The 23,216-nt window shown below is 41.7% G+C and overlaps 1 protein-coding gene across 1 annotated transcript in view; it reads right to left on the bottom strand.

The window, feature by feature from the left end:
• The window catches only part of adgrb1a (adhesion G protein-coupled receptor B1a), a 516,358-nt gene that overhangs the window by 340,700 nt on the left and 152,442 nt on the right, over window positions 1–23,216 (bottom strand). The window contains exon 3 of the mRNA XM_067974780.1: window positions 18,321–18,428. Within this exon, the coding sequence (XP_067830881.1) occupies window positions 18,321–18,428 (108 nt within the window). The remainder of the gene's footprint in view (window positions 1–18,320; window positions 18,429–23,216) is intronic.

The following is a 23,216-nucleotide window of genomic DNA, read 5'->3' as shown; positions in this document are numbered from 1 at the left end:
GCATATTCTTTTGCAAAGTTTGTGTAGGAGCTGAAAGCCAACACTGTACACTCTTTATCAAAGGAGGCACACATACAATCCATGTATGGAGACCATGCTATTTACATGGCTTATGTAACTATTGTACCCAAGATACGAGAAAAATATAAGGCAGCTCCTCTATCACTGACAAGACTTATTTTACTTTCACATAACTTCTGTTCTGTATTGTGGGCATACAACTTACATGAACAGGATTCAAACACTCAAAACAAATACAAATGACATATGAAGGCAGGCGTTCATGTGCAGACTATTAACATGTATTTACACATTGAGTTAATGCTTGCATAAACAAACAGGAATGTTGTGCACGCATATTAAATGTTTGGACAAGAACTTCACTGATAATAAGTTCTGCCCTATAATAACAGATACAAAAGAAATGCCAACCTTTCCCAGCCACATCCCATGAATATTTAACTCAACCCTCAATTTTTCCTCATTGTGCCAAACCTCTTGGCTCTTTGCCCTGACTGTGCGACTGAAATTGAAAACTTGCGTGGAGAATTACCTGCAGGTACAGATTCTGCATCCAACTATTCCATGGCAAATTGCATTGACACATCAATCCACTGTGCCACCTGCCAACCCACATTCACATCGTTGTCTAATCCAATTATTTTACTGTGTTCCTCTGCTGCTTGTCTTTTATTTCCTCCAATATGGTGAAATGGGCAGATGAGTGGCAGATGAAAATTAACGCAGAGAAGTGTGAAGTGATACATTTTCGTAGGAAGAATGAGAAGAGACAATATAAACTAAATGGTACAATTTTGAAGGGGGTGCAGGAACAGAGAGACCTGGGGGTACACATACACAAGTCTTTGAAGGTGGCAGGACAAATTGAGAAGGCTGTTAAAAAAGCATATGGCTTTATTAATAGAGGCATAGAGTACAAAAGCAAAGAAGTTATGCTAAACCTTTATAAAACAACAGTTAGGCGTCAGTTGGAGTATTGTGTTCAATACTGGGCACCACACTTTAGGTAGGATGTCAATGCCTTAGACAGGGTGCTGAAGACACTTATTAGAATGATACCAGGAATGAAGGACTTCAGTTATGTGGAAAGACTAGAGAAGCTGGGGTTGTTCTCCTTAGAGCAGGGAAGGTTAAGAGGAGATTTGATAGAGGTGTTCAAAATCATGAACTGTATTGATAGAGTAAATAAGGAGAAACTGTTTCCAGTGGCAGAAGGGTCAGTAATGAGAGTACACAGATTTAAGGTAATTGGCAAAAGAACCAGAGGCAACATGAAGAAATGATTTTTTATGCAGCGAGTTGTTGTGATCTGAAATGCACTGCCTGAAAGGGTGGTGAAAGCAGAATCAATAGTGACTTTCAAAAGGAAATTGAATAAATAATTGAAGGGAAGAAATTTTCAGGGCTATGTGGAAAGAGCAGGGGAGTGGGACTAATTGGATTGCTTTTTCAAAGAGCCAGCACAGACATGATGGGTCGAATGGCCTCCTTCTATGATGTATCATTCTACGATTCTATGATAATAGATTCAGCTTTCTTTAAAAATGTCTGTATCTGTTACTCCTATAGGTGATAGGTCTTTTATTATTATAAGTGCCAGTGATGTAATGTTAGCTCCAAAGCCAATGCTGGAACTGTATTTTTGGCCTGAAAGTCAGCATGTGCATAAGTGTAGAGATCCATTAGAAATTTATTGGATAACAGTGAGCAGTAAAAATTTATATAGCAAAGTCTCTCTGCACAGCATCAGGAATGAAGCCACATGAAACCTCCTGGCATCCTGCAATAGAGGAATAGAGGAAGGAGTCATATGTCAACTGTAAGCCATCCTTTAGGCTCTTGGTCCAACAGATCCGGCAATGCCTTGATTTTAAAATTCTCATCCTTGTTTTCAAATCCCTCCTTGGCCTTGCCCCTCCCTATCTCTGTCACCTCCTCCAGCCCTACAACTCTGGCCTCTTGTGCATCCCCGATTTTCTTCGCTCCACCATTGGCGGCCGTGCCTTCAGCTACCTGGACCCGAAGCTCTGGAATTCCCTCCCTAAACCTCTCCACCTCTCTACCCCTCTCTCCTCCTTCAAGAAGCTCCTTAAAACCTACCTCTTCTTTCAAATATTTTGTTACCTGCCCTGATATCTCCTTATGTGGCTCAGTGTCAAAATTTTGTTTGGTAACACTCCTGTGAAGCGCTTTGGAACGTTTTACAACATTAAAGGTGCTATGTAAATGCAAGTTGTTGTTGTTGTAATAGAGTTAGCTCCACACCCTCTCCCCCCGCCAAAATAGCAAACTCCAATGATTAAACACAGAGTATTGCTCTACTGGATGCTTCTAAAGTACAAATGCATTCCAGAAATATACCTGCTCTTGTCTCAGTTATTATGCCGGCTCAGACGACTTTTCTACTTTGTTTCCCTCCTCCCCCTCACTCTCCCTACTGTGGGCAGTTACTGGCACTGATTCTCCTACCCAATAGTCCTGTCCTGATAGGTGCCGCTCTCCATGCCATATTCTGGCACGACGTCACCATCCCATTTTCAATGCTCTCCTGTTTTGTGCTCTACTGGCCCACATCCTCGACTGCATGCCTGACCACCAGTTCCCAGAGACATCCCTTGCTGATGGACCTTTTAAGGGCTACTACCTCTCACTGATAGACTTTCTGGTCTGACGTCCCCGTCATATTCAGCCTCTTCCACCATGCTCTTGACACCAGGGCTCGTACATACCCTTGCCCAAAGCACATACAGCTTCCCCCTACATCCGAAGCACTTTTTTGGGCCAAACGTGCAGGGGTGTTTACAGCTTCAAACCCCTCATCGATGTCAACACTTCCTGTGCTGAACTAGTGTTGGGTGCTGAAGGATATTTGAGGGCTATGAATCTCTCCTCCCCATTGAAAGACTTTTTACTCAACCCCATTGATAGTCTTCCTTTTTCAGTGAAGACTTTTTGAACCCACCTTCACTGAGTTCTCGAGCTTGAATCCCACAGCTCACCTGCTGACAGACTTTTTAGCCTTCCCCTTCGATAATTTTTTTTCCACTCCTTTCCCCATCTTCTGCTCCTCTCCTCCTTGCCTTCCTTTCCCTTCTTCCATCTCCTCTCTTCACCCCTCCAACTTCTAACATCCCCCCCTCCCTCCTTTCCCACCCCCACCTCTACCCTTTTCTCCTCCCTCCTGCTTTCTCTCCTCCAGCCACCCCTTTTACCCCCCCCCCCACCTTTTCCCCCTCCCCTGCCTTGGTCCAGAAATCCCCTACCTTCTTATCCTGCTGGACCCAATTACTGAACTTGATCTCAACTCCCTCTGTGCAATGCCAAGGGAGATTGACTCGTTTCCAGAATTAGTCTGAGTAAAATTGGGGTGCAGGCAGAACACGAACGCAAATACTGAATATGTATCAGGCTTTTTGAAATTGGCCTGCTCAAATGCAATTCTATGATTCTAAGCTGCTTCTATCCACACACATTACTAATTTATCTTTAACAGGTTACATTTCTGCTGCTTGCAAAGGTCACGGCTTTATTATCCTATTAAAAACTGGAGCAAAAAACATCTCAACCCCTAATTACAGACTCTCATTTCCAATCTCCCAATAATGTTAATAGGTGCTGGAGGAGACTACTGCAGAAGCAAATTGCAGTAATTTCCTTGAATTTGAATCAATGTTTCTCATTCTCTCAGGTTGAAACTAGTTTCTGTACTTTAACAAAGTATGTGGCGGACCTTGTGCTCCAGCTACAAGATAATGGGGTAGGAATTGGACCTTGTTGCACCCGTTTCACGGACATAAAATGGGTGAAATGAGGGCCAATTTGTGGGACCAGCATTCTGAGCCCCAAGGATGCCTGAAAGACGTCCAATCCAATATTGGGTAGGGCCACTTTTCAGGCATCTCTGGCGGCCACCTAAAACAGGCGATAAGTGCCTTACATATGTAAATAAGGGGCCTAATATTGGTGTTAGGCCTCCTTTTCTAAACTGGATATCGCAGAGGCCGGGCATGCTCAGCTTGGGATTCTTAAGTCATCACTGCGGCCTAAGCAGCAACTGCCACAAAACGGTAAGTTGTTAAAACAAAAAATGTTACTGTGGAGCCAGGAGGAGCAGGAATGCTTACCCCCGATTCCACAGTACGTGCACTCAACCCCACTCCCGTTGTCATTCTACCCTCCCCACCCCCGGCTATCTTACCTTAGGGCTGCTGCTGGCGAGCCAAGCAGCCCGATATTCAATAATGTAAAAAGTGTGAGCTGCCTATGGAGGTGTAACAAGCACTGTCAGCTCACCAATATAAATGAGGCCTGAAGCCCAGTTTTGAAATGGGCTCTCAGTTGGGGTGTGCGCTGTCTGCCCATAACCACTAATTATGCACCCAAAAAGGGGCTAACCAATTTCTAGGCCAATGTTCCTCAAGTGCCTAATCAGTACATTATTAATTATCATTAGATGCTATCACTATTATGCACTGCCATACAAGCCCAGATTTCAATCCAACTTTATGTGGACCATTTCTTTCCATTAAGCATTTACCCGCAGATACATGATCAATTCTTAATTTGCTTCTAACCTAATAGTCAGTATTTTTATCATCTTGTTATTTTCAATGTCGTTTCTAAGTTTAGGCTTTGTTCATCCCAATCTATTGAATCAAACAGGATTCCTCTAGATTTGTTTCCAAGTTACTAGAATCTGTTATTAGGGACAGAGTGACTGAGCACTTGGACAAATATGAACTGATCAGAGAGAGCCAGCATGGATTTGTTAATGTTAAGTCATGTCCAACTAACCTAGTTGAATTTTTTGAGGAGGTCACTAATGTGGGAAATAAGGGAATGTCTAGGGATGTTATTTTTATGGACTTCCAGAAGGCATAAAAATTAAAGCTTACGGAATTGGAGGCAACCTGTTGACATGGGTAGGGAATTGGTTAGGAGGTAGGAGACAGAGAGCTATTCACAATATATAGCAATGATTTGGGAGGGAACTAAATGTAATATTTCCAAGTTTTCAGACAACACAAAGCTGGGGTGGAATGTGAGCTGTGAGGAGGATGCAAAGAGGCTCCAATGTGATTTAGACAAGTTGGGTGAGTGGGCAAGAACATGGCAGATGCAGCATAACGTGGATAAATGTGAGGTTATCCACTTTGGTTGTAAAAACAGAAAGACAGATTATTATCTGAATGGTGATAGATTGGGAAAAGGGGAGGTGCAACGAGACCTGGGTGTCCTTGTACACCAGTCGCTGAAAGTGAGCATTCAGGTGCAGCAAGCAGTTAAGAAGGCGGATGGTATGTTGGCCTTCATTGCAAGAGGATATGAGTACAGGAGCAGGGATATCTTACTGCAGTTATACAGGGCCTTGGTGAGACCACATCTGGAGTATTTTGTGCAGTTTTGGTCTCCTTATCTGAGGAAGGATGTCCTTGCCATGGAGTGAGTGCAACAAAGGTTTACCAGATTGATTCCTGGGATGGCAGGACTGACGTATGAGGAGAGATTGGGTCGACTAGGCCTATATTCACAAGAGTTTACAAGAATGAGAGGTGATCTCATCGAAACATATAAATTCTAACAGGACTAGACAGACTAGATGCAGGGAGGATGTTCCCGATGGCTGGGGAGTCCAAACCAGGGGTCACAGTCTCAGGATATGGGGTATGCCATTTAGAACCGAGATGAGGAGAAATTTCTTCACTCAGAGGGTGGTGAACCTATGGAATTCTCTACCACAGAAGGCAGTGGAGGCCAAGTCATTAGATGTATTCAAGAAGGAGATCGATATATTTCTTAATGTTAAAAGGATCAAGGGATTATGGGGGAAAAGCGGGAACAGGGTAACTGAGTTAGACGATCAGCCATGATCATTTTGAATGGTTGAGCAGGCCCGATTCTGTAGTTAAATGCCGAATGGAAAAAAATGATCCATATAAAGTTGGATTAAAAATAATTAAAAAGGCTAAAGGAATGTTAGCCTTTATCTCAAGGGGGCTGGAATACAAAGGGGCAGAAGTTATGCAACAGTTGTATAAAGCTCTGGTTAGACCACATCTGGAGTACCGCGTTCAGTTCTGGGCACCACACTTCAACAAGGATATATTGGCCTTGGAGGGGGTGCAGCGAAGATTCACCAGAATGATACCGGGGCTAAAAGAGTTAAATTATAAGGACCGGTTGCATAGACTAGGCTTGTATTCCTTTGAGTATAGAAGAAGAAGGATTGATCTAATTGACGTGTTTAAGATGATTAAAGGATTTGATAGGGTAGATAGAGAGAAATTATTTCCCCTGATGGGGTAGTCCAGAACAAGGGGACCTAATCTTAAAATTAGAACTAGGCCATTCAGGGGTGACGTCAGGAAGCACTTCTTCTCACAAAGGGTAGTGGAAATCTGGAACTCTCTACCCCAAACAGCTGTTGAGGTTGGGGTTCAATTGAAACTGAGATTGATAGATTTTTATAGGCAAGAATATTAAGGGATATGGAACCAAGGCAGGTAAATACAGTTAAGATACAGATTAGCCATGATCTAATTGAATAGCAGTATGAGCTTGAGGGACTGAATGGCCTACTCCTGTCCCTATGATTCCATTTGCAGCCAAATTAAAAAGGAGTGTTTGAATGTTCGAGTGTTCACTTCACACTTGCAAAGCCAATTCATATTGGCTCCTCCAAGCTCGATCTTACCTCCTGGTGTAAACTGCTATGGACATTGCCAACATTATTGCTTCGTGACACGTGTGTGAGCTGATGTCACAACATATGTGCACAGGAAAGTTAATAAAAACATAGAGCAATTAGAAAGATTTGTTTGTATTATCCCAGAAAGGAAAACAATTCCTAAAAGCTTTTTCCTTCAATTTCCATTTTTTTTCCTGCATTGTTGGTGAAGTTCCAGCAGTGCCAGCACTCTAATCTGCACATCTGGAACTGAACTGAGAAGACCATGTTTACACTGTAGGATAGGATCTGCAGTACTGCTTCACTTGGCAAGCACCAGCAAGATCCGCTCTGAGATCGCTGGCTTCAATCTCTGTTTATACACCAGCGTCAGTGGTGCACTGCAGTAGGAGCTGCCTCTCATGATTCTGAAGCTGGTATGTGGATGCATCTTCATAGACTCCTCTTGATTAAACTCCTACTTTGGTATGTGAATCTAATATATATCGATGAAGGAGCACAATCCTCAGCTTACCAAAAATGATAGCACGGTACTAACATGAGCAGAAATTCCTCTGCACTATTTTTAACTAAGTTGTTAAGTAAATAAGTAAAAAAATTAGAAAGATACGTAGGCTGTACATATATAAGGGATGGATATTGTCCCTACATGGTGTTAAAAATGAAAAGAAAGAAAGAAAGAATTGGCATTTATATAGTGCCTTTCATGATATCAGAATGTCCCACAGCACTGTACAGCCAATTAATTACTTTTGAACTGTAGTTACTATTTTAATATGGGAAACGCATCAGCCAAATTTGCACACAGCAAGGTCCCACAAACAGCAATGAAATGGATGACCCAATCATTTGTTTTTTGTGTTGATCGAGGGATAAATGTTAGCCAGGACATTGAGAGAATTCCCCTGCTCCTCTTTGAATCATGGCACGGGATCTTTAATCTCAACCTAAGAGGCCAGATGGGGCCTCAGTTTATCACCTCATCTGAAAGACAACACCTCCAACAGTGCAGCACTCCCTCAGTACTACACTGAAGTGTCAGCCTAGATTATGTGCTCCAATCTCTGAAGTGGGACTTGAACCCATTATCTTCTAACTGAGGTGAGAGTGCCACCACTGAACCAAGGTTGTGCACCTCTTATAAAATGTACAGCCTACATATCTTTTTAAATTTGGTTGATCAAGCCTCCGTGTTGCCGGCACCGACCCTCAGGCAAGTCCTTCGAGGGGGCAAGGAGAGAGGATGATCGGGAGGCAGGTTAGGGGTGGCCTGGATAGAGGAGGGTACTGGCGGTTGGAATCAGGGAGGCTGGCAGCTGCGATCAGAGGGGAGGTCAAGGTCGCAATCAGAGGTGGTGCGAGCGCTGGACGGCAGCGGCCCATAGTTTTAATGTGGAGTCAAGAGGAGCACTCCTGCTCCTCCTGTCTCCACGTTCAAGTAAGTATTTTTAACAAACTTAACTTTTTGGTGGCAGTCTGCAGCGGTCCCTTTAATATAGACTGCATGTTAGCCCAGCCGGCGCTGACTGCCTCGGGGTAAACCAATATTGCAGAGGGGGCCTCAAACAGGCATTAGGCCCTTCACTTGCATATGCAAAGTGCTTAACACTGCTTCAGGCATAGGTCCTGGACGCCTATCTTTTGCCTATACCAACATGGCGGGCGGCGTACTTCCAGCTCATAATGAGCGTGCGCTTCCTGCCTGCCATATTGGAAGCTTAGTGCCTGAAAAACAGGCCCAGTGCCATCGAATTTCTAGGCCTGAAAGTCTGTGTAAAACCAACGGTTGGCATGTATGGTCCCAGTATTTGTACCATTTGTTGGTGGGCTCTCACCAGATAGAAAGCCCATAGTTGGATAAGTTTTTTTTTCAAAACAAAGTTTTGAAACGGTTCTGTCTTCCAGCTTTTAAATTGGTCAACAGCCAACTCACTCTTAACAGTTTACTTCACACTTCATTTCGACACCAAGCAGCATGTACCAGTCTAGTCCCAGTTTCAGATGACTGAGCCAAAAGGACAGAAAATCCTTACAGTCAAAACATCTCAGCCAAACACCATTTTAATTGAAAACTAAATTAATTACTGAGAGGAAACACATTTGCTGAGGTAAATGAACGATGTTCTGCAATTTCAGACAGATATATAAAAATACAATATATTGCAGCTGTTACCTCTTTCCCTCAAGTCCACTTGTCTGCCAAGCACAGGAGTAATATGAAGCAGAGCACGCACACATACACACATAATACAAGCTGGATGGTACTTTAGGAGACATTTTCTGGCCGTCGCTTGTGGGTTTTCCACCTTAATAGATTTGAAAGCGTATGTAATTGCTGCTGTAGCTTCTTTACTCATGTTTGCCTGCTGTTCCACAGTGTTGCTTCTTTCTGTTCCCATTGAAAAATACTTTGACAAGTGGCCACACCACCTGAGCTGCCTATTGGAAGTGCATTTAATGCTGACCAGCTTTACCCACTGCATGATAAAGAAGGTCAACTCCAAAAATCCCACACTGACTCCTCTGGGTGGCCACCGCACACTCCCTGCCCACACCCCGCCAGTTTATCATGCGCTAATTGTCAGTCTTTTGTCATGCCTTACTGGATCGTTAGAAGTCCTAAAAAAGATAACGTAAGACATAATACAAATCCCAATACTGTTGTCCTAGCCCCATTCCACCTCCTTGATTTTTCCAGGAAATTTGACTTCCTACAGCCATACTCTGAATACATGCAAATGCTCAAAGTAACCTAAAAAATACCCTCTTTTTAAAAAAAAAATAGCTTCTGAAATGCAACATAAATTGCATAGAAGTTGTTCGGTGAGGTAAGGACTTAAAATGAAGAAACAACCCATGACACAACCAATATAGATCCTCCTACTTAGTGTTATTATTATGCAGTCTGCGTTACTGAATGGTTTATTTTCAATAACCAATTGCTTCTTGATATTTCCTTATCCAACCTGAATGTACACTTTTTATATGACTAGCAATAGGCCATTCAACTCATTGAGCATGCTCCCTCCATTTCAATTAGTCATGGCAACCTTAGCATTTTTTTTTAGAAACATTGACTATTAGGCCACACTATGTGCATATGCATGGGTTCTCATCCAATCCGGACTGAGGGAATGAAGGGCAGATATAAGGTGAGTAAGCTGTCTCAATCCAGTTTAATTACCTTGATTAACAGCAGAAAACAACCCATAATTTAGCACTAAATTGACAATCTCATTCAGAGAGGCCATAAGAATGGCTGGTGTGTGAAAGGAAATGTCATACTGGGGCAGTAAAGGTAAATTCTTCTGTGAGACTTCAAGGAAAAGGTTTTGAGGTACATTGTTAGGGCAGAACAGATGAAACTTTACTCTGCTGAACATGTGACTGCTTCATGCTCACACAGACACTAAGTGCCAATGCTAAAAAATGTTTGATTTGGCAACACTTTTGCTCAAATTTTTCTCCCTTCTCCCGAGGCTGCTGACTGATGTTGGGGAATGATCCAATTGGTAATGGGAATGCCTCTCTGTTGCCTCATCATAGTGAGTCTAGGCAGTGAATAGCAGCAAACTACTTGAGTGTAGGGGACGTAGAATATATCGTAGATGAGCTCGATCTTTTCCTCATGCAACATCCAAGCACTTGGGTCTTCCAGGAGACGTTACTACATGGTGATAAAGGTTAATTTCCCCCCTCCTCTTGACTAAGGCCACGTGAAATGAACCCCCATCCCACTGTTCTCCCATGTGAGATCAAATAACGAGACACCTTCCTGGTCTGTGTGGCTCAGTATCACTCCACATGATGCATGTAACAACTGATCAACCAATGAGCCCTCATAGAGATTCTTAATATTTTCTCAATCCTAAAGTATGTTACCAGCTTGGAACACACTTTGAAATATGTTATTCTGCATATTGTTAGATCTACAAAACCTTGCTTCTCATGTCGAAAATCATCCCAAAGCACTTTACATGGATGCAAGTTAAAAAATACATACACACTGATTTTTAACACTTTACTTTTACTGTTTTCCATTTTCATTTTCTCCCCACCTTCAGGGGTAGTGTTTCACACAGGATGAATTCCGGTCTCCTATCCTTGTACCAAATGATTCAACAAGCAATGAGATCAAAATATAACTGTGATTGATGCAGGGCAATATATGCATTACACCACATGTAATTTCATATAAATACTTCCTTTTATATTGATTATTTTTCATTTTTACCCTATTTTTGCTGATTTTTGAATGGGGATGACTTTGAACTATTTCTTTCCTTATTTTTTTTAACACCAATTTTGTCCCTTTCCTTCCTTCTCTCTTGAAAGCATTTACTCCTTGCTGACATATGGGTCCAGGGGCATCAAATTTCTTTCAGCACCCCATTCATCTGCTTATTCTTCACAAGTGAGCCCTGACAATGTTAGCAGGCTATTCAGTCACAGGAGACGTCCTAGTGAGTCTGATCCTGTGCTTACCTGAGGTCCACACGTATAATCGTCCAGCAGGGGTCATTGGAATAGTGGATCAGGAAAGGGAACCCATGTGGATTTTCTCCTTTCAGACCCAGAGGCACTAAGGCTAATTGTAGCACTCCTGCTGTCAGCTGGTCAACTCAGCAAGACTGGGCACTGAGCTTGGGATCCTCCTGCTCAGTACTGCCCAACTATGCACTGCCTTAACCAGTTACACATTGTGCCAGCTCCTGCCTCACTCTTTAAGATCCCTTCTGCCATTCGCCATTCTCTGGCCCTGCAGACCACTGCAAGGCCACTCCTGTGCCAGGAGGTGGGCAAAAGAAAATTTTGGTGATGTGTCCTCTGATAGTTCCTACCTTATGTCTAACATTAGAGCTGCCTTTCAACATCCAAATCTTAGATGCTCATGCATCCAGTGGTTTTCCATATCTGCTTGAGTCCAGCTGGTATATCTTAAGCAGGTATCTTTTACTATCTTTTTGTCACCAGCCATGGAGTTAATCTTTGACTTGAGCACCACACTAAAGAATATTCTAACATGCAGCACTATGGAGTGATGGTATAAGAATATAAGAAATAGGAGCAGGAGTAGGCCATACAGCCCCTCGAGCCTGCTCCGCCATTCAATCAGCTCATGGCTGATATTCGACCTCAACTCCACTTTCCCGCCTGATCCCCATATCCCTTGATTCCCCTAGAGTCCAAAAATCGATCCATCGCAGCCTTGAATATACTCAACAACTCAGCATCCACGGCCCTCTGGGGTAGAGAATTCCAAAGATTCACAACCCTCTGGGCCTGTACTTGCAGTTCTCTACGTGGTGAGCCCCTGATTTCAAATATCCCAGACTGAGTCGTTGTTGGGAAGAGACCAGGCACTTCGACCAAAGGGGGAGAGGGGCTTATAAAGCCAATAGTTCTGTTAAAATTTTCAGTTCTATGGTTTTTTTTACATATAGCCTATCGCTTGCCCTGTAGATACAAGAATAGATCTGTCTCCTAAAAGCATTCCCTTGTTTTCTCTCACCGGATACCAGAGATAAAAAGGGAACAGCACGGAATCCCAGCTCTAATGACAGAGGAAACCATGCAATCTGGGCAAGGGCAAAGGAGGAGGAATTGAGGATGGAACCTATTTCCATTGACATTTCACCCTTTCCTGCCCCTGTTGAAAATTGCCAATGGAGAGGGAGATGAGCTTGTTCCACCTCTTCCTTGTCTGTCGTAATATCACAATAAGAGTCAAGACTGCTGGGATGACGACACCTTGCTGGAAATCCAGCCAATTCTGCCAAACTTATAGTAAACCTGACTGATGCAAGTATACATGCCATTCAACTGCCGCAAGTATAGCACACAATGTTGTTTCTAAGCAGCAGTCAGTCACAGAGATCGATTGCTGTCGGCATAACAGAAACAGCATCAAGGAGCAACTCAAGATTATTATTTTTTCTTCACCAGACTGACCCACTTCCTATCCCCAACTGATAATGCAGCGAGGTACCGTTCCAAAATTCCAGACTTCCCCCATAGGGCGGGCACCCAGGGAGTGCAGTAAATGGCGCGAGTGCCTATTCCTTTCATGCTAATGACCCAATCCCCAAGATTGGGGATGAGATCAGTGCTGTGGCAAACTGGCCATCAGAGGTCCTACCCTACGTTTGGCAGAGCAGCAGCCCAACTGGAATTTACGGTCCATTGCCTTTTATATACTTCACCGAATATTTCATACGGAATTCCCCTCAATTTACACCCTTGGTGAGGTACAAAAATCTATGGAAAATCACATATCTTTCCTAGAGACAGCTGTATCAAAATGATCCAAATCAGAAGAACATAGGAGGCCATTTGGCCCATCGTGTCCGTGCCGGTCGAAATAGAGCTACCCAGCCTAATCCCACTTTCCAGCACTTGGTCCGTAGCCTTGTACGTTATGGCATTTCAAGTGCATATCCAAGTACCTTTTAAATGCGATGAGGGTTTCTGCCTCTACCACCCTTTCAGGTAGTGAGTTCTAGACCACCACCACCCTCTGGGTGAAAACCAACAAACCAGGCCTCATGAAAACCAACAAACTCCACCAAACCAGGTTGCATGAAATCCAGCAAACCTAAAGCCTGCCAAAGCATGCTGCAATGGGTTATAATGACAAAGTGATACCAAAAATAAGTTTTGACAGAGTTTGTATGCCTCAAAAACTACAAGAATACTCAAGCAAATTTTCTTCTAATTGAAAGTCTACTCAGTGTTATAAATGAAATGGCCAGCAGCATTCTATGACCAGTAACTCCACTTGTCCATTGCCCATTAATCCATGATAATTTCAACCTCATTAGTGGAGTCAGTTAAGATAGTACAGTGCTGAACTTGATTATTATAAAGGAGGAACTTTTCTGACAAATTCACCATCAAAACTCATCCTTGGATTAACGATGGCTAGTTGATATGAGATGGTGCTGGATGATGCAAAAAAGGTATCGCCATTGAAACACTGGAAATGTTAATGTGGAAAAGTCAGTTATTAATTTCCATTCTTAGATATTATCAGATGGCTGTTGCAAATTACCGAGAGTAATCCAATCTCAGAAAATGAGTGATGATTAAATAGCTCAAGTTTTGGTTTATGACATCATCTGAATCTCTCAATTGGGTTGCTGCTGTGTAATGTACTGAGCCATCCAAAATTCTTCATCCTGTGAACAATAGTTCCATAATTTAATTGAGTGACAAGCATTGCATGGTGTCTCTGATACCTGTTTACTAGAGGGCACTATCTCCATGAAAAATGTGTTTCGAAATAGAAAGGGAGAAGATAAGAAGAGCCATGCGATTATGTTATTCAGAAAATGCCACAAAATATGCAATACAATTCTCATCGGTGTATTGTGCATTTGTTGCGAGACAAGGTTTTTTTTTTGGATACTTTGGCCTTGATATTAATCCCCCCCCAATGACAGTGGCGGGGGGAGCGGGATGGGGAGGGCTAAAGAATTAAATACAGGGAATGAGTCCCCAACACGCTGCACCCACCACCTTTTTTACGGTGGCAGATATTGGGACGTCCAAGTGTCCTGCTGTGGAGAGGTGGGTCATTTCTTTAACATATTTAAATTGGGCTCCCACAGTGCAATTGGGGGCCTGATTTAAAATTTACTGTTGCTGCACGGGTTTCCCAAGGGTCGGGAAAACCAGCAGATAAGGGAGGCGGGAGCTTCCGTCTCCACAAGGTAAGTGCTTTTTTCATCACTCCTTGTGGGTCACGAGGAGCAGAAGAGCTCCCCCCAGGCCCCTCACGGAAGCCTTCGGCCTCCCCCAGCCATGATTTCCAGCATCCCCCCACCCTCCCCCCACCCTCCCTGATCGCAGCCTCCATCCCCAACCCCCAAAGGTACTCGGCTGCGGACTCCTGCTGGTGTTCCCTCCCATCCGCCAGCCAGGCTGTCTCGGTCAGCTGCCGACTGGGAAACAGAACAAAAAAATGATAATGAGTTGTGTCTTTTGTTGGTAAACAAAGTTTATCTGAATATTTTGGCCTTGATATTAACACCCCATGAGAGACGGGAGAGGGTTAAGTTAAGTTTGGCAGGGCATCTGCATCCCGGCCTTGCCGGTTTCTTCGGCCGTTTTTGGCCTCCCCCTCACCCTCCCTGTCTCCCCATAAATATCAGGGCCTTTGTTTCTTTACGAAAACCTGCAATCTCTTCTGCTGTACGGGTCGTATGTAAATTGAGTTTGGACAGTCACAGTTCAATTCATAATGAGCATGAACATTCAGCACAAAAATGCCCCCAGTTGCCACAAAATTAACAATCTCATTCAGAAAGACTACAGGATGACAGATTTTGGGAACAATAAAATGTGACACTGGTGCCATAGGCTCTGATGTCAGGGCTCAGGGACATTATTGGAACAATGTAAACAAGCTTTACTCTTTCTCTAACCAAACAATACCTGACCAGGGAAGTGCTCTTGATACTGAATTTGGTTACGCAAAATAAAAGTGTTGCATTCCCCAGCATTATCTCTTGCCTTGATGGTGCAATATAAATTTTGCACTTAAGTGTGGAGTGAACTACAGATAAATGTTTATTCTAATTGTGTGTGTGAGAGAGAGACAGCGCGAGAGAGGGAGCGCGAGAGAGAGATTGATTGATTATTAAACATAAATCTTTGTTTCTGTAATGACTGTTTTGTGGAACATCATCAACCTGCTCAGCTGGGTTCATTAACTCGTTTGGTCTACAAGCGAGACGGTTTTCTCCTTGATATCAATTGATCAGTATGTGATGTTATAAGTGTATTCCATACCAGAGAGAATTCTCACCTCATTCTCCTTGCTTTGGCTTAATAGTTGGATTGGCAGATTGCTGAAAGTAGAGGGTTATATGGATCTATCCTTACCTTTCAGAGATGTTGTGACAAACATTTCTTATGGAGCTAAAGTATAAGGGATAATGCTGCATTCAGTACTCACCGGATTAAAATACAGTGGGGGTGATTTTGACTTTGGGTGATAGTGTAAAACGGGCGATATCAATTCAGCCCCCGTTGTACATCTCTCCCGATTTTCATTTCGATTGAAGTCAATTTATTTCCATTGAAGGAGACCAGAAGGTGGCGCTCTTACAGGAAATGTGCAGCTCCGTCAAGGTGCTGTCAGCTGTGAGAGCTCTCTGGGACGCATACCGGAAAGGATGCAGTCAAGTCCATGGAGCAGTGAACTCTGAGATCTGTAGAAAGAACTCTCAAACAGTAAGCTAAGCAATAATGCTGCATGGTGGGGAGGAGAGAGGAAGGTCTAACAAGAGAATAAGCAAACCCCAGGGTACAGAACTGCAATTCCTATAGAAAGAGATCTCGTATATGCAGGTTAAGAGCACTGAAGTATATGACCTATGGGTGCTCTTTCCCTGCAACAATACAGCTTGGTCAGGATGTGCTGATGTATGGTACATATAGGGGGATATCTTAATAGAATATGCAATTCAATCCATCCAGTTTAATCCATTTTACTTTGATAGAGTTACTGAAGGAAACAACTTTCTGAAGAGTATTGAGGTACCAATCTGGAAGGGTTTTGACAGCAGGTATTTTGGATAAAAACATTATGGTGAATATTAGAGATAAAAATATTTACATTGTGTCACAGAACTCAAGATATAAGAATTGGAAGATCTGGTTTGCTGTTGAAATGGATTTGCTGCCTTGATTTCAATTCGCCCCTTAAAGTACCTTGGGGCATTAAAGGTGCTACATAAATGGATTCTGAAATTTGATTAGGCCTTCAATAAGGTACCTCATTGTAGACTCATGACTAAAGTCAGAGCATGTGGAGTCAGGGGGCAGGTAGCAGAATGGATAGTGAGCTAGCTACAAAACAGAAAAGAGAGTAGGGGTTAAGGGTAGCTACTCCGACTGGCAAAAGGTGGGAAGTGGTGTTCCACAGGGAACGGTACCGGGCCCACTGTTGTTCACAATTTACATCAACGATTTGGACTCGGGAATTGGAAGTACAATTTCAAAATTTGCAGACACGAAATTGGGAGTTGTAATTACTACAAAGGAAGAATGTATTAAAATGCAAGAAGACATTAATAAACTTGCAGAATGGCTGTGTAACTGGCAAATAAATTTAAATTTAGATAAATGTGAAGTGGTGCATTTTGGTAGGAAGATTAAGGAGGCCATATACTGTTTGGATAATAAGTCTAAATGGGGTAGAGGAGCAAAGGGATCTCAGGGTACAGATAAACAAATCATTAAAAGTAGCGATGAAGGCTAATAAGGCCATAAAAAAGGCCAACGAAGCACTGGGGTTCATTTCTAGAGAGATGGAATTGAAAAGCAGAGAAGTTATGTTAAACTTGTATAGAACCTTGGTTAAACCACACTTAAGAGTACTGTGCACAGGTCTGGTCTCCACACTATAAAAAGGATATAGAGGCACTGGAGAAGGTGCAAAAATGACTCACAAGGATGCTACCAGAACTGAGAGGATGTACTTATCAGGAAAGGCTGAACAGGCTGGGGCTCTTTTCTCTAGAAAAGAGAAGGCTGAGGGATGACCTGATAGAGGTCTTTAAGATAATGAAAGAATTTGATGGGTAGATGTAGAGAAAATATTTCCACTTGTGGGAGAGTCCAAAATTAAAGGTCTTCAATATAAGATAGTCACTAATAAATTCAGGAGAAACTTCTTTACCCAAAGAGTGGTAAGAATGTGGAATGTACTGCCACAAGCAGTAGTTGAGGCAAATAGCATAGATGCATTTAAGGGGAAACAAGATAAGCACACGATGGAGAAAGGAATAGTAGGGTATGCTGATAGGTGTAGAAGAAGTAGGGAAGGAGGAGGCTCAAGTGGAGCATAAATACTGGCATCGACCAGTTGGGCCAAATGGCCTGTTTCTGTGCTGTAGACTCGATGTAACTCAATAAGACATCAAAAAGATCCAAAATCTTGCACTGTTTAGGAATTTATAGTCTAACTTCACAGTTATAGTCACATTCTGTAGGACTCATCAAAGTCTTAAGCCCTTTCATTTATATTTAGTATAGTCATTTAGTTGTTAATCTGCTGACATTATGTGCAGTATTTATAGATGAGACTCTTTTAAGTAGGGTGAAATTCTAATCAACATTTATTTTAAGTACAAACACCACTGACTTTCTAGCTAATCGTTTTTTATTTACCTTCCAAATTATTACTAAAAATCCAGTTTTTAAACTGAAATCCAACTTATTAATTACCCCCAGGAGATCATTAAAGTAATTGCTGGTAATTGCAGGAGGCCTACAATGAAACATCAAGGTTTCAGTTATTCTCCCCCTCCCCACTTTCACTTCATACCCGATGAAAGGACCCCATTGTATTTTAATCTGAAAAGTATGCGTGATTAAAAAAAATCCATTTATAAATCAAGCTGGATAACTGGTACCACACTTACTGCAACCAAGCTTCTTTGAAGGAAGGGAAAACAAAAAATGTCATGCAGGTTTAGAGGTGATAGAGAAACATAATTTTATGAAAACCTTAGCAGAGTTTCGTAGTGACAGCACTGGCAGACACACAATGGGCTGGAGAAAGGGTTAGTATTGAACAAGGACTTTGCATTTCACCACTTACCTGTCTGAGATAAGGAGTATCCATATCGATGGAAACCGTCAACAGCTTGGTGTTTCCTGTAGTCTATTGACCTCAGTGATTGGCTTCTGGAATTATAGCGTCCATATGCTATGGCAAGGCAATGGCTTGTGTAAATAACCTTTGCTTTCATCTTAGGCATAGTAAGGATTACAATTTTACAATGCAAATCACTTAAGCAGGAGAATTGATTGATTAGGGCATGCTTTTTCCCCAAATTAAGGCCACAGTATTTTTAAAAATTATTTTACCCTGGCTAACACGGATTTCAAAACAATCCCCAAAAATTAAATGTGAAGCTGTTTTGTGTTTTCTTAATTTTAAAAAAAATCTCATTTACCAGGAACAAGTGGACCCCTGTCTTTATGGCAGAATTATTGGTGGCCAAAGACTTACGTGTCTTACAAGAAGAAAGTGCAGTTCTTACCAGAAATAATCGCAACTATGTAAAGCCCAATTCTAGTTTGAGCCAATTATTTGGATTGTGGGTCAGCTAGCATGGAGGCCTAGTTCAGCCTTCCAGCGTCTGCTGTATTTTGCTCTTTACTTGAGGATTGGTGCCATACTCAGGCCCGATGGAAACTGCTGGGACATGCAGAGGTAGAGGATGTTTTCTGTTAAGACTATGTGGTTGTGGTAGCTGTTTCACAGGTCACATATATTCTGGACAAGATATAAGAAAATGCCTGTCTTATAGGTGATCCCTCTCACACCTCTAGCTTTCAACCCCTGTCTCTTTCCGTTGCAACTTTTCTTCTCTATTTTACCAATACTATTCTCCCAACTTTCTTCTCTCGCTTCTTCTAATTTAAACATTTGTCATCCTATACGCTCTCCTCCTTCCTACACCACACTGTTCTGAAAAAAACATTGACTGCACAGTATTAAACTCTAACTTATTCATTCCCAGAACCTCAAAACTGAGAGCCTTTTACCCCCCTCAGTCTTACTTTCTCATATAATCTTCTGCACTTTAAAGCCCTAGTTTGGTATTACCTATTGACTATATGATTTAGTTTGTCTTTTCTTTTGCTCCTTTTAACCTTCGTGTTATCCTGCACTATGAGTCTTGCCTCTTCACCTTGTGTTCTCAATAAATAGAAGTGGATCATTATCCATTAACAAGCCCATTGCTGCAAGCACAACAGAACATAATCATGTCGAAACAACATGCTATGTTTTGTTGTGGACTTCTAACATCAATAAGAAGGTGGATAAAATCTGAATTGAAACACAAGCTCCTACTCTACTATTTTTTTTTCCTGGATCGCTATCCTGTGAGAGTCTTTGCCTCTTACAATGTTTCTTCCCTCCTACAACCTTCAAGCTTTTAAAACACAAGCTTGGTGCTACCTACTTTATCATTTATTTTATCAACCTTGAAGTCAAAAACTTCTCAATCCTATTACTAACTGATTCTTATCTATGAATAGGACACTATATCCAGTACTATTGGATTGAGTAGAATGGGCCTATACTCTCTGGAGTTTAGGAGAATGACAGGTGATCTCATTGAAACATATAAGATTCTAAGAGGGCTTGACAGGGTAGATGCTGAGAGGATGTTTCCCCTGGCTGGAGAGTCTAGGACTAGGGGATACAATCTCAGGATAAGGGGTTGGACATTTAGGACTGAAATGATGGGGAATTTTTTTCACTCAGAGGGTTGTGAATATTTGGAATTCTCTACCCCAGAGGGCAGTGGATGCTCAGTCATTGAGTATATTCAAGACTGGGATTTTTGGACTCTAAAGGAATCAAGGGATATAGGCTTTGGGTGGGAAAGTGGAGTTGAGGTCGAAGATCAGCCATGATCTTAATGAATGGCAGAGCAGGCTCGGGGAGCTGTATGGCCCAATCTTGCTCCTATTTCTTATGGGATCATTTACATCCACCTGAGAGGGCAGGTGGGAGCTTGGTTTAAACGTCTCATTCAAAAGATGGCGCCTGCAACAGTGCAGCACTTCCTCAAAACTGCACGTCAGCCCAGATTATGTAGTCAAGTGTCTGAGTTGAGGCTTGAACCCACAACTTTCCTATTTAGAAGTAAGAGGGCTACCACTCAAACAAGGCTGACACTCATACAAACTGGCTAAATGTTCGTGTACTGACAGTTAAAGGTTAACACCTGCATTAAATTAGGGAATAGAATGTCATATGAATATATCAAGTATTCATCTGGCATTATTGTCAACAGTAATTTTTGAGGCTATAGTCACATGACTTTTAGGAAGGGTAGAATATCAAAATGATTTAGCAGTTCTGAAGCAGAATATAAGGATTTTAAACAGTCTAGTACAATTGAATTATAAGGGATTTCAAAAACGTTTTAAGTATTGAAATTATCCTTTTTTTAAACAATCAGTATTAGAAATTTTGTTTGATAACTGTTATCTCATAACTGGTATGTGCTAATGGTGTTGCAGTCACATTTCATATGGATATGCCTGCAGAAAAAGAAATACTGAGGTCTTAAGGATCAGGATGTAATCTTGTTAGCTCAAAGGAAAAGAAAAACAAAGTTCTGCTCAACTAAAATAAATATATAAACTGTGTTCACATTTGAAGTGTTTTCCCCCAGGAATCTAAGGAAATGTGAACCGGAGGCCAAAAGCCCATGATAGTCTGCACGAGTCACAGCAATTTAGTGCTCAATTCTCTCCTTCCTTACACATTACTATCCTCCAAAGGATAAACAGGATTTGGACCTGCTACCAGCACAAAATTGAATTTGTCCCTGATTGTTCAGCATCAAGGGAAAAGGAAATTCTCAGTTGTTGCTTGAACTCATGGGAGGGGGTGGGCCAGCAAGATTTGGATAGAAAGGAGGGACTAACGAGGTCCATCAAGCTATTTTTCCCTGCCAACGGGCTGCTAGGTCTGTCCAAAGATAAGACAAGCATGAAATACTCTTGGCTTTGATGAGGTCTGCCATTCAAATGGGTGTAGGAGATGGAAGAGGGGTACAGCAAGCCATGGGGACTGCTTTTAACAATGAAATAATAGAAAGGAGGAATGACATCTTGATGCACCTTATTGAGCTGGGAAGGGGAAAGAGGCAGCTGTATGCATTCCTTCTCCTCAAGTGAAAAATTATGTTGATGAAATATAAAATTGATCTTGATGCAGAGGTGCAAGTGGCGATAATGTGTAGTGAAGCAAGCTCATGTTTACATTTGCTGCCATAAGCAGGAGAGTTGAGTTGTTATTTCCCCCTTCTATAAATGTGTAGAAAATTTCCAGGGATAATGGGCCAGGATGTTTCTCCTGTGGTTTGTGTTCATGCAGGACTTTATTGACCTGGGGGAAAACTCGACAACAATTCACCCAGGTTGATAAGTACAGTTTTGCCACACATTAAAATTTAAATTTCACATATTGTAAAACTCCCTCTTTTGCAATCACAACTCCTTCTCCGCAACTATAACATAAAACATATACTGGGTGAACATAGTCTAGAGAAGAAGGAATTGAAATCATGCTCTGTGATAGTAGCTAACACACTTGTACAAAATTCTGCAGTCTGCTATTCTGATGGAGGTATTAATTTGTTTAACCAGGTTAACACTTGTGTTAAAATAGCAGATAAAGGAATTTCATATGAATGCGCTTATACATCCAATACTAATGTTGCACAGGGTGACTTCAACTCAGAAGTCTCACCATCAAGATCTCTTGTTTCAAATGAACATCACTCAGTTTGGTTAGTTTTAAGTTTTTTTTTGTCTTTCTGTTGATTTGGGAAATCGTTTTGTGCTGATGACATCAGGGGAACAAATTTATTACATGGGAAGATATGTCTTACAATTGGCCTCACTTGTTGCTGGATGCACGTTAAAACTAAACCAAAAAAAGAGCTGAATGTGTGTAACTAAAAAGCACTGGTAACCTTTGACACAAAGGTTGGTAAGTAACCCCAAGTCATTTTTTTCCTAAGTTATTCAGTTAATTTTCCCAATGTTGAAGAGAACACATAAGTAAAGGGATCGACATTTTTGGTGAAGATGTGAAACAATGGGCCTATACTTGATTCCCTAAATGATCCCTGAGTAGGTGTTGCAATAAGACAGACAACTGGCTTACACAATCAAATATTAGTATCTTCTGAGGAAGTTACATTTCCAATCGTGGACAGACATCTTCCTTTACAACATTGGGATTGTGTGCCAATTTAGTAGAAAATACTTGTCATTTAATGTTTCTGTGTCTGATTTTGTGAGGGAGGTGGATTCCGGCACATATCACAATCTTTCAAGCATGCTGAATGTATGATTGCATCTACTTATGTTAATTTAGCTCCATACTGTGTCATACTCAGTCAATCTATCCAGCCAGTTGGATAAAGATGTCATAAACACTCATCATTTGAACAATTTTATTTCAAAATTCAACAGACAGAAGAAGAAAATTTTAAAGAATGATTAAACTGTATTAATGCCTCACCATAGAATATTCCTCATACCTCACCCATTATTTTTATATATTTCTATATAAATTTTACATTTAAAAATGTAATCATTCACAGCTGGCCTCCCAATAATCTTTCCACCAGTTCAGTTCAATTGGGATACTTCTAATGAGACCCATCTGTTTTAAATGGTCTTAACGATAAGATCACTTTTATTGTTATTGTCAAAAATGAGATTCCATCTTTTTTATTGCATTTCCTCCTTTCTTTCCATGGCCATCCTCCAGCCTGAATTGAGAGAAGCAAAACCCAATCTCTGGCAATGTTACTTTAAAAGCATGCCACCGAAAGGTTCATAAAAGCAGCCCTGAATGATTCTTTCTCCAGACTGTTTTCCCTCTCTGGAAAGTACTTTTTAAAAAAATAGATGAATAGATAGGGACGGAATTTGCTTACACATCAGATGAGGT

The sequence above is a fragment of the Heptranchias perlo genome, chromosome 3 (genome assembly GCF_035084215.1).
Source record: "Heptranchias perlo isolate sHepPer1 chromosome 3, sHepPer1.hap1, whole genome shotgun sequence".
NCBI classification, from domain to species: Eukaryota; Metazoa; Chordata; class Chondrichthyes; order Hexanchiformes; family Hexanchidae; genus Heptranchias; species Heptranchias perlo.
This window is presented reverse-complemented; position numbering and strand designations above follow the sequence as displayed.